The sequence below is a fragment of the Lytechinus variegatus genome, chromosome 6, assembly GCF_018143015.1.
Source record: "Lytechinus variegatus isolate NC3 chromosome 6, Lvar_3.0, whole genome shotgun sequence".
NCBI lineage: Eukaryota > Metazoa > Echinodermata > Echinoidea > Temnopleuroida > Toxopneustidae > Lytechinus > Lytechinus variegatus.
In genome coordinates, this window is record NC_054745.1 from 31,728,715 (window position 1) to 31,741,748 (window position 13,034).

The following is a 13,034-nucleotide window of genomic DNA, read 5'->3' on the forward strand; positions in this document are numbered from 1 at the left end:
CGTCACACTTTGGTGCTTTAACACAGCTATGAAGATTATGTGTGGAAGTCTTACCCCACAATTGACTTTGAAGTTACCCTTTTCCAGACCCCTATACTAATCAATGAATAGGTGTCAGTTGTCATTTGTATACCATTCGAAAGATAATTTTTCAAATATTAGCTTTAGCACTGAGTGATTCAGTACAAGTTTTTGTTCTAGATTTATTTTTTTTTTCACAAAATATTTTGTAGGAAAGCTGATAGTTTAGCAAATGATTTTTTTTTTCTTCAAAATCTTAGTGCTCAGTGCTTAGAGATACATGAATAAATAAGTGAGCCTATCGTATCATTTGAAAGAAGATAAATGTTACTTTTTAAAACATATTATTTAAATCATATGATCCATTGCTTCTGCACAATACCTTTAGAGTTCTGGGGGGTGTTTCACAAAGATTTAAGTATGACTTAGAGTCGCACTTAAATGTCTAGTTGCGCGCAGTATAAAAGGCATGACAGCATTGGTCTGGGGCGGTATTCTGAAAGCTCAATTAGCGGTCAATTAGCGCTCAATTAGCATTTTGGTATTCTGAAAAGTCACTTAAGTGCCCTTTCCTTATTTGGCAGGGTTGCGTTGCGCGCACTTGCAATAGTACGCGTTTTGACCGCGCAAAGACTTAATTGAGTAGTTACAAGACTTTTGGTATTCTGAAAAGTCTCATAGCGCTCAATTAGCGGACTTTCCAGTGGGGGAAGATAATGGTGATAAGAGGTCCATTAAGTCTCATCATATCTTGATAAATGTGGCTTTCATTTCGTATAAATATCATCAAATCGGTTTAATAATAGGAGGAAGGAAGGAGGAAGCAAGAGAATAAAGGAGAGAGCTAAAAAGGGAAAAGAATAAAGGGGAAAAGGTGGTGTATAGAAACAAGTAAAATAAGGAATAGGGTCTTTGATTAAACCCCATACTTTCATGTGCCCAGTCGGGCTCCACCTTGACCACTCGGCCACGTCACCTCAGTTGATTCTCTTAAATGGGACTATATTTGGTAATAAATAAATTAGAAGAGGGGTAAAAAGGAGACAGAAATATTTGTGTACTTATAGGGAAAATATGACTATTATTTTTTTCTATATTTTCTTTAATTATTAGCATCGTAAACTATTTTGTTTTGCACACTTTTTTGACAATAATGAAATTGCCAAATTACGATAGATGCAGCAATGTGCATGGTTGAATTAAACCTTGTTTCTGACAATGAAAAATAAGCATAGACCCCTTTAGTATTTAAACGAATATATAGAATAAAATACAAAAGACAAAATAGTGAGTGCTGCCATCGTTTTCCCCACCTATAAAAACCTATAAATGTCATAACGTTTCAACATCCAATATCAATAAAATTTCGGCTTTTTTTTATTATGCTTTTTTTATATTTAAAATATGTTTATTCAAATTTTGTTGGAGAATATTTCTCATATAAATGAAAAGTATGTAGTTTTTAAAATAAGTAGGAATTAAGTTAAAGAAGAACCCCCTCTACCATGGCCCCGAGACAGAGGCAAATAAAAATTATTGTAAAAAACAAGAAAAAGAAAAAGAAAGAAAGCTACAAATGGATTCAAATAGAGAGTTGTGAAAATCAGAACGCGTTCGAAAAAAAGAGAAAAGCACAAAGGTACATTAAATGAGAGAGAAAGGGAAAAGACAACAATTAATTTCAACAACATAACAAACCTATAATCTCATATGCAAATGCTTTAGCATTTCAGCAAACAATCTTTTTATCAAGATCGTGGTGCAGTGCACCTGCAGCAGCCGGGCGCTGCGCTGCAAGGCAGCAAAGTGAAGAGACACTGCGCGCTAGGAGAAAAAATTTACGTTGTAAGAGCGCATTTGATTGGCTAATTCGGCTCAGTAGGGGAGTGGCCTAAAGGGACTTAATTGAGCGCTAATAGAGTTTTCAGAATACGAATTTGGAGGTACATTAGCACTCCATTAAATGGGTAACTTAAAAGGATATTTAAGTGGAAACTTACGAGACTTTTCAGAATACCCCCCAGATCATGCCAAGAGGACGCGCACTACTGCGTATTGATCAATAAGATTGCGCGTTGCATATCATGTACGCGTCGACATTTAAGTGCGACTCTAAGTCATACTTAAATCTTTGTGAAACACCCCCCCTGGTATGCACTGTGAAGCTGCTCATAATTTACAAAGAGCTTATATGGAACACCATCAAGACCTTTACAATTATAACACAACTAGTTCAAGAAAGTATCTTGAAAACAAACATTGAGACCATGTAATGAAAAAAATACATATATAACTCAAGAAATCCAATAACAACAACATTAATTCCTTTGAGGCATCAAATCTGCCTTTCTGTAAACACTAAACATAGATAACAATATTAAAAATTCCCTTTGAAATGACATTCAGCCTTACATTGATCTAGAGGCAAAGTTGATTACTAACCCCCCCCCCCCGGAAAAAAAAATCATCTTGGGATTTAACACTCGTTAAGCCCATGTAATGTAAACAATGATCAACAAACAATGTATACTGTAATTAGGTAGCCCGGGACCAAGTAAACATGTTATTAAACAAACCTGCTCTAAATTATAACAGCAGTGACTTTATATACTGGGTGGCCCAGAAAGAAAGGAACAAATATAATCCATAATATTTGGATGATAAATGATAAGAGAAAATCACTGAATTCATTTAAAATAAAACACTTTTTCCAATTATATGACACCAAGATCATCCATTTTACCCTATGTCTTCCAAAGTTATGGCTCATAGGGCAGTGCCATTTTCAAATGTGCTTCTTAAGTCGGTGTATTATAAGAATTTCATCAATCAATACACACGGCCTTATTCTAAATAATGACACAACTTCATTCAAACGAATATTAGGCATGCGCTACAAAGCTATTGTTGTGGAAAACTATTTTTGCTGAATATTTTTCTCTATGGTTCTTGAATTTGACCGTTAAAGTAGCAGATTTTGAAAATAAAATAAGCCATATCTTTCAAACACATATCATGATATTGGTGTCGTATTATTGCAAGAACTTTGTATTGGTTCTGTACTTTTCGGGCCATCCCGTATAATAAACAATGAATTAATAGTAGTGATAATGAACTCTGTATATGTAACTCAACAAGTCTACACTGATACTTACAAAAAAAATAAAAATAAAAAAAAAATGGAATATAAACTTATCATACAAATACTGGTATATACTTTTATGACAGGCTCTTGTTAAAACTATAGGCTCCATGGGCTGACTTGCCAAGAGGCACAGCCCCAAAGCAAATATTACTTTTGCAGTCACCATAGTACCATAGTTATACTGCAGAGCTTTGAATGAAGATAATATATTTGTTTTATATAATGGATTCATTGAGTTAACATCCAAATGAATACATAATATCCTAGAATAATCCAAATTTAAATCAAAATTGATGAAAGGGTAGACCCTAGTCCATCTCTCGCTTAAGCGGTACAAAGCAAAATGCACTAAATTTGTGCACAACACAGTTTATGTAGACATATGCCTGCAGTGGGTAGGAATGCCTGTATAAGGGCAAAATATGACATCATCATGCAATAACCTTATATGGGCATACTGACATTATCAGTCAAATATGCATTTTTCGTGAAAATGCTATTACGAATCCTGAAATAGTCTTCAGGTACTATTAAGGGTTCCATACTGAGAACTATGATATTCATTTCTTATCATGTGACAATAAAGCAATCAATGAACAAGGATGTATGAATCCAGTATATAAACAGAATGATAGCAGTATATAATTTTGCATGCATATCATTATTTGTATTACTTTAATGTGGCCCAGAAGCAAATATTAAAGAAGATGCAATTAAAACAATGACCACTTATGATTAATGGTGAAAAACACAAATAATGCATCTAACTGAATGAGCAATCGATATTTTGAAACACATTCTATAACTAAAACTAACAAATCCCTGATAATCTTTTATGTGCTAATTTAAAATCAACAAAGTCAATGCTTCATGACCTAATAATGCCAAGTACGCATCTTTTTCCATCAGAGTAATTGGCATCTTACATCGCAGCATGATTCATGTATTCCCACAGACCATTACCATGCTTTTAGAATACAGGTTATATATATCTTTACATGTGTTTGTAAAGCAAATATGAAGTCGCAATCTTGCACATATAATTATAATAGAAGTAGTAGTAAATAGTAAACAGAATTGATAAAAATAACAAAGATGATGATGATGATAATAATAATGAAATAACAATTATATTGTTATTCTAAGAAAAATTCTAAGAAAAATTGTTATATTCATGGAGTGCTTGATACTTCTGTCTCAATAGTGCTTATTATAAAGGCAGCCATTACAGAGCAAAATATACTAGTAGTAAATCACATTAGTGGAAAGAAGGCTATAAGAAGATGATTTTTTTAGTATGTATATTTGGTATAAAACTGAATAATTGTTTGAATTTCACTCCCACACAAACAATAATCATGTACTCCATCTACTATCAGCATATTGTACCTTTTAAAGAGAATTGATAAGCAAAGCTGCGTAATCCTTAATCCAAGAAAATAGGAGGCTTTGCATGCAATGATTTCACATTTTTTTCACAAAATATCACATTAAGGAAAAAAAAAATTATCTTGATAGAAAGAATAAACTTTCATCTTGAAAGAAAGAACCATTATAGGGGAACTCCTGCCCCCAAAATAATATGATTTGAATAAACAGAGTAAAATTAAACAAGCATAACACTAAAAATTTCATCTAAATCGGATGGAAAATAAGGAAGTTATAGAATTTTAAAGTTATGCATTATTCTTGGGAAACAGTTGTATGCACATCATCATGAATATGTAATGAGTGAGCTGATGATGTCATATCTCCACTTCTTCTTTTGTATTTTATTATATGAAAATATAACTATTCAATTTTTCTGCTTCCAGAAGATAATAAAGGGAATGAAACCTCATTTAACATGTACAATCATTACTACTGTAAATTATTTTGTTACAAGGGACATATTTTTCATATACATGTATGAAAAAAATGAAAAAAATTAAGATTTCATAAAATAAAATACAAAAGGAAAGGTGGGGATGCGACATCATCAGCGAACTTATTGCATATTCATGATCATGTGCATATAACTGTTTCATCGAAAAAATGAAAAACTTACAAATTCAATAACTGCCTTATTTTTCATTCGATTTTGATGAAATATTTAGCATTTTGCTTGTTTGACTTTTCTCTCTTTATTCCAATCATAGAATTTTTGGTCCAGAGTTCCCCTTTAATAAACATGTAGCTAAAATGTTTAACATGTACAATGTCATTTAAATGCATATAATATTTATCGATAAAAAATCACGAACTTTAGTTTTTATTTAACCCTGATACATACATTGTCTACAGCTGCCACCCTTGAAGTACTGTTAAAGATTCACATTCGGTTGATTACTACGTACATATATAAATATATAAGTATATATATCAATACTCAGCAACACCAGCTCTACACAAAAAGCCAGTAATATGGCTTATCTTTTTGCAGAAATCTGTGCCCCCATGAGGATGATGGTTATCCAAACATACCTCTTTACCCTATTTCATGGTTAAGTTCTGGCTTCACTAGGGTTACAGATATAAAACCGGTATGACAATTGTCATATTAGGGAATTTTCACATTTTATCACTTTAAGCAACTATAATTACTCACATTGCTCATCATTTGTCTCTGTTTTTTTCTTTCAAAATTGCATTCCAGATCTTTGATTTTATTTGAATAATTGATCTGTCTTTCAAGCAATTGCTTTTATCTTTGATTCTAGCACAAGTCGCAAACGAAGGTGGACACATATTTGCAATTGCAGAGGAACAATCTGGATGACTGAAGACTGCTTTTTCTTCCTCTTTAGACCATGTTTTTCTCCCGTTTGATTTCTTACGCTTAGAAAGTACAGACATGTCTCTCTTATTAGAACTTTTCCCTACAGATTTTTTTCTCTTTCTATCAAAAGGCTTGACGCCACCAGGCTTGGGACATGCCCCTTGGTTCTCATTCAAGCATTCTTTATTCTTATCATCATCATCTTCATTCATGCTGTCATCTGCACTTTGTAGGTTGTCCTCAGCATCTAGGTCAGCCTCGGCTTCATGACTGACCTCAGCTTCACAGTCACTCCCAATCCCTAAGTTGTCCTCCTTCACTGACATGTCCACACTGAGTTCAGTGCTAAGATTTCCCTTCTCGGCAGCAAGAAGTAATTTGCTTACTTTTGCTAGGAAAATTGTTTCCTGTGGCAAGCGATAATACTCTCGATGGACGTGGATGTTGTGACCAAGAAAGTTTGCTAACTGCTCAAGTTCATTGCCAGACAAATTGAGAACTTGAGAACATGTTGCAATATGTTTTATCACCTTTGTTGCAGTCAGAAGATCTGGATGTTTTGCCCCACAACTTGAAGCAAATCTTCTGATACAATCATGACCCCTTAAGGGGTTCAGTGAATTGCCTAGGCAAGCGAAGACAAATGGATTGTCTTCATTGATACCAACTCTGTCTCGTTGTTCAATCAGAATGTTAACACACTCTGTCATTTCTTTTGTCAGTAGAATTGGAACTCCCCTGTCTCTTTTCCCGCGCACCATAACAAGATTCAGACGACTTGCTGCTATTTTCTCAGCAGGGGATAGACTCGCGAAGATCTCATCATGTTGCATGATTCCTTCCTTCATTTGTGACTTGAAATCCTGTACTTCTAGATGCTGAGTGTCTCCAGGCCTCCTGCGATTGAATACTATTGCTTGCGCAAGAGTTACTTCACAAAGCCCCCTCCAATTTTCTATGTTAACCTCTTGCTGCAAATTGGTCTTGGCTTCCTCCATATCTGTTGCAAGTGTCTCATTAAGCTTTACCGTGTCCTCAGTGAATGGGATGTTCTTTCCTTTCTGCCACTTTGTCTTCTTCATTTGGCGAAGAACATGGCGAGTAATTTTCTTCGACCACTCATGATCATAGAGGTTCTGGAAACCTTTTGCTGTTCCCTGCATGGTATGATCACTTTTCTTTATTCCTATGGCATGCAACACCTCAGACATGCCTCTCAGGCTGTGTCCAACCTTCTTTGCTAGAGTTGGCGTAGTAAACTCCATTGTTTTGACATTGAATCCAGCAAGTCTCTTCACACCTTTAATGACATCATCAAAGTTTCCTGGATCAATAAGATATACTGATGCATTGAACTTTTCACTGTTCACATCATGTAGCTTGCACTCCTGCAACAATCTCCCAAGTTCCCGCATTTTTTTGTGAAACATAATTTGCGGATTTGTGTAGGTATCCAGCTTGTTCGAAAATATGATCACCATATTTACATATGAAGTCATCTGTCCTTACCAGTCGGGTGACACTATCCGGGATCAAACCATCAAGGGCTGTTTTCAGTTGTTCAGAAACATGATCAACTGCTGGTAGAAGAGATGTTGATGATTTTTGATGGCTATGGTGAAAAGACTGTGATTGAGGTTGGCATTTCATACAGGTTTTCTTATGCCTCCACAGGTTAGACTTCTTGAAATAACCCTTACAGGTAATGCACGGAAGATACTGCACTGCATCTTCGTTGGCATCAGACTTTGGTCGTTTGTAGACCAAAAGTCTGCCCTGCCCATCTTTTAATACTTGGGTGTTGTACTCATAGTCTCCTTCTTTCCTTATTTCTTCAAATGCTTTTCTCCTCTCGTTAGAAGATTTTGGATGCATTAGAGCTTCCTTTACCTTTTCTTCATTGGAATGATGTGTTTCCAGATGTCTCGGCAGTTTTGGGTCCATTTTTTTACAATACAGACAACAGTGCCTTCTGTCCCATTTCCTTTTGTTAGGTTGAGAAGAACATTCTGTGATGACAATACCACCATATCCATTTATGCTCTATATTATACTGTTTTTTTTACGAAGTAAGAATGCCCTTCTGTAAAACTGTATTTGATTTGTATTGTTTTATATTACTTTGTATTATGTTTTGAATGGAAATGAAATAAAAGAATTGAATTGAAATTGAACCAGAGGTTTGGGTACAATCCTGTGAAAAAAAAGAAGAAACCTTGTGTTCATTTATATAAATATTTTCATTTATTTTACACAAGTGGCTATTCCCGAAGAGACATTATTTAAATTCAAATTTATGTTAATTTCTTTCCAACAGAAACAAATAACACAATATTGTTTCATGGTTTACATTTAGTGACGTAAGAACAAATAGCAAGACGGTTCTCAAACCATGTGTGCCACCTAATCTCGTAATATACATTTAAAATTACATTGTTATGTGACCTTTGACTCTGTCATGTGACCTCAAAGTGTGTCATAGTGTCAAGGTTCCCATAGTACAACTATGATATAAGTTTGCTTACAAGTGAAGCAAACCTCTTCAAATAGCAGCAATTTAAATAAAGGTTAACCGAAATAACTAATAATTTGACCTTAACTGACCTTGTCACATGACCTTTGACCCCTTCCTGTGACCTTTGAAAGTGTCATATGACCTCAAAGTGTGTCATAACTTGAAGGTTTCTAATTAACCTATTATCCAAGTTTGGTTATAACTGAAGTGAACTTCTTTGAACAGGAGCAATTTGCAACAAGAGCCCCAGGGGGCTTTACGCTCACCTGAGCATAAGGTAAATTCACATTTAATGCAAGCTCTCTGAAGTCTGATTAGAAAAAAAGCCCAAAAGCTCAACTTTTCTGCTTCTAGAGCTGGAGAAGAAGATGTTGAAAATCTATGTTTTGGCCCACCTCAGAGCCATGGGTACCATTTGAACAACTTTGGATCCTCAACTGTAAGGTTGATTCCTACCGAGATTGGTTGAAATCTGATTACCCATTCTGGAGCAGAAGACAAAATACCCTCTTTTCTTGAAGTTCCCCACCCCCCTTTTTACACCCAGCAGGGGCCCAAGGGGGCCACCCCAGGATCTGCCATGAACAACTTTTATGCTTTGCTTATTAAGGTATCTACACACACTAAAGCTTGACTGCTCTGCTTCTAGATCTGGAGAAGATGTTGGATATTTACAGTGTTTTGCCCCTTGGGGCCCCGCTCCTGGGACCCCTTGGGGCCACGGGTACCATTTGTACAACTTTGGGTCCCCCACCCATAAAGTTGATTCCTACCAAGTTTGGTTGTAATCCTATAACCCGTTCTGGAGAAGATGAAAATGTAAAAGTTTACGGACGACGGACAACGCACGACGGACAAAAATGGACGGCAATAGCTCACATGAGCCTTCGGCTCAGGTGAGCTAATAAAAAGGTTAACTGAAACTTTAAAGGATGGACGGACGGACAGACATACAGTATTTGAATCGGTATGTGTCCGCATGAACATACATTCAGGCGACACAAAAATATGTATTATACAAGCATAGAATTGTTTTGATATATCGAAGCAATGATTCTAAATAACTCATTGTAAATTAGTATTTTATGTAAATGTAATTAATTGGGTATCTAACTGGGAGGGGGTGTGGTCTCCTCCAGATCTTGGCAGCAGGTCACAACGAAAAATTGTACATTAGAGAATGACAATAATGTACAAAGCTGCGTATGAATTGATTGTATCATTATAGTAAACATGTATAATACACGTGCTGATTGGTAAGAGTCTCATCACGTGATAGACAAAAATTTGTGATAGTGCACAGTCGTGCACCATAATTTCAATTTCTGCATGCCTAAATGTATTTGTGTACAAAATCCCATAATGCTTAAGTGCGCAAGAAGCAAATGACATCAGCGATCATTTGATGTGGTGCATTGCGCATCAATTTGGACAGCCTTTGTGACATTACAATGAATTTATGAGTTTGCACTTTATGGACTGAGGTTGCTAGTTATATAGATCTGGGGGTCTATTTACTTGAATAATTAGAGCATGTTCTATTTATGCACCATTACTGGACTATATGAACTCCAATTACTAAATTATCCCTCATGCAGGTCTATTTCACCACGGCCTGCAGCCTCGATGAAATAAAACAGTACTCGGGATAATTTAGTATTTGTTGTGCACATAATCCAGTACAGTGCATGGTAGACCATGCACAATACATGCATGGAATTAAAATTCATTAATTAAAACTGATTGGTATTTCATGTGTTATTTTCATGGGGTAGTTTTAATGATATTTATAGAATTGACCCTTAAACAATTCATGTCATGAATGGGCTAATTACATATGTGTCTTCCAAAAGGAATACTGATTGCTTACCGTGACTGAAGTCTCATCAGGTGCCTTCTGATCAATAGAGCAGCATGTTTCTCTAACAGTATCCATAGGCTGTAACAGAATAGAGAAAATTAATTACCTGATACAGTTCACTTTGATAATGATGGCTTCTAATTGTAGATCCCCAAAAAGGTGTAATGTACTTATGGAAAGTGTTCAACCCTGGAACTTGGTGAATGAACAGTCATCTTCTGGTAAAGAGTGAAGTCAATATAGGACTCGTTTTAAGTCACAGAACTAGTAATAAAAGTGTTTACAATAATTACATTTTGTGGGATTTCCAATGGTATTTACTGTACTACTCTTGTTGGACAGTTTGTATTGGTTTTTCATCCATTCCTTATATAGGACAGTTTTGATAAGAATTTCACATGATTGGATGTACCCATGTAATTTTTGTTAGTATTTATAAGAATTACCGACATGAAGTCATAAGACACCACTGATTAGGATTACCCGTGTGACTTTTGTTGGACAGCACCACAAAATTATTTGTGTGACTTTTGTTGGACAGCACTGATTTGAATATCTGTGTGACTTTTGTTGGACAGCACCATAGAATTACCTGTGTGACTTTTGTAGGAGAGCAATCTTTAGGATTAATTGTGTGACTTTTATTGGACAGCAGTGATTAGATCAGAATTACTTGTGTAACTTTTGTTGGACAGCACTGATGAAATATATAAACCCCTCAAAAAAAGTTTTGCAACTGAATTTGGGGATGAAATCTTTTTGGTTAATGAAGTATAAAAGATGAAACTGGTATCATTGGAAAGCTGAATTATTCTTCTTTACAATGACATGCCATTTGCTGTGATTATGTAATCACGGAATATGCAATCACCCTGAACATCGAGAAAAGTCAGAAGTGAAATGTTGCAAAATGCATTGATTTCTAACAAGAGTCTCCATTACTATAGAATTTCCACTATGCAGGTGACAGTGAATGCACTCGATCCATCCTCGAAACAATTGGAAATTCGCTGTTGCAAACGACGCATTTAGCAACATTTCATGTCCAACATTGCTGCGTATTATCATGTCTGTGTATTTTATGATAACACTAGCATTACAAATGACACACGATTGTAAAGAAGAATAATCATGCTTTCTAAAGATATCATTTTAACACATGATGATGGCACATTAAGAAATTTATTAGCACTCAAACTTGCAGTTTGAGTTGCAGAACTCAAACATGACCTGGCAACGAATTTGCAACATTTCATTTTTTACATTGCTGCATATTTATCATGTCTGTGTATTTCATGATAACACTAGCATTACAAATGACACATGATCATAAAGAGTAATAATCATACTTTCAAATGATACCACTTTTACATATGATGATGGCACACTAAGAAATTTATTAGCACTCAAATTTGAGTTGCGGAACTTTCTTTGAGGGGTTTACATGTGTGAGTTTCGTTCGACAGCGCTGATGAATTACCTATGTATCTTTTGTTGGACAGTAATGTTTAGGATTAACTGTGTGATTTTGTTGGACAGCACTGACTAAAGTTATCCCTGTGTATATGTAGTCCCTACTGGTGTTGTGTCATGTTGAAAGAAGGATGTTTATGTAGGACTGTTATTTTGACATTTTGTTTCCTTTGTTTCCTTTAACAGTTTAGTTATTTAGTTATTTACAGTTCAAGCTTTGGTATTTAGTTCAGCTTTGTTTACATTCCTGATGCTTCTGTTGTCATCCATTTACATTTGACTTTCAACCTGCTTCTCCTGTCATTCCTTTCCTATTCAGATGTGTTCATTCATTACATTCCCACATCTGATTCTTTTGTTCAACATTTTTATTATGTAATCATCCCAACATCTTATTCATCTCCATCCTCTATCTCTTATTGGTTATTTTTATGAATTAGACTTTTCCACTTTCAGTTGGCTCCTCCATTCTCTTAATTTTCATTGGTTGATTTTGTGTAATTTAAATATATGCTAATTTTGTATTGCCATTATGAGTTTAGCTGAGGCAAATTAGCCCAGCAAATAAACAGTGCACTACCAGACTTCATCGAGTTAAGTTCTATTTTGTTCCCGTGTCTTTCGAGTTAAGTTCCCTCTTCTCCTCTCCGTTTGCTTCTGTTTGATGTGTGATTGAGCTTCCGTTATTCCCATTTTCAGTTAAACATTTAATTTCCCTATAAACCGTATTATTTTCAACCCCACACTACCATATTACAGGTGAACGCTATGCCAATTTATACAAAATATGTGACATGACTTCCAAAACTTAAGATACTTGCTGAAATTATAAGAACATGATTCATGTATCTCATGATCTTTGACCTTATGACCCCAAATCCACCAGATCATTGTTACTCCTATGTTCGTACAAAAACCAAGTTTGAAGTGGGGCTGTCAAATATTCCCTAATTATATAGATTTAGGGGTCTATTTACTTGAACAATTAGAGCCTGTTCTATTTATGTACCATTACTGGACTATAAGAACTCCAATTACTAAATTATCCCTCATGCAGGTCTATTTCACCACGGCCTGCAGCCTCGAAGAAATAAAACAGTACTCGGGATAATTTAGTATTTGTTGTGCACATAATCCAGTACAGTGCATGGTAGACCATGCACAATACATGCATGGAATTAAAATTCATTAATTAAAACTGATTTGTATTTCATGTGTTATTTTCATGGGATAGTTTTAATGATGTTTATAGAATTGACCC

At 35.2% G+C, this 13,034-nt stretch overlaps 1 protein-coding gene across 1 annotated transcript; it reads right to left on the minus strand.

Moving 5' to 3' along the window:
* Window positions 1-5,431: 5,431 nt before the first annotated feature.
* LOC121416603 lies at window positions 5,432-7,559 on the minus strand. The gene has a single exon (XM_041610093.1). The coding sequence runs from the start codon at window positions 7,421-7,423 to the stop codon at window positions 5,762-5,764; it is 1,662 nt and encodes a 553-aa protein (XP_041466027.1). The 5' UTR covers window positions 7,424-7,559; the 3' UTR covers window positions 5,432-5,761.
* Window positions 7,560-13,034: the final 5,475 nt, after the last annotated feature.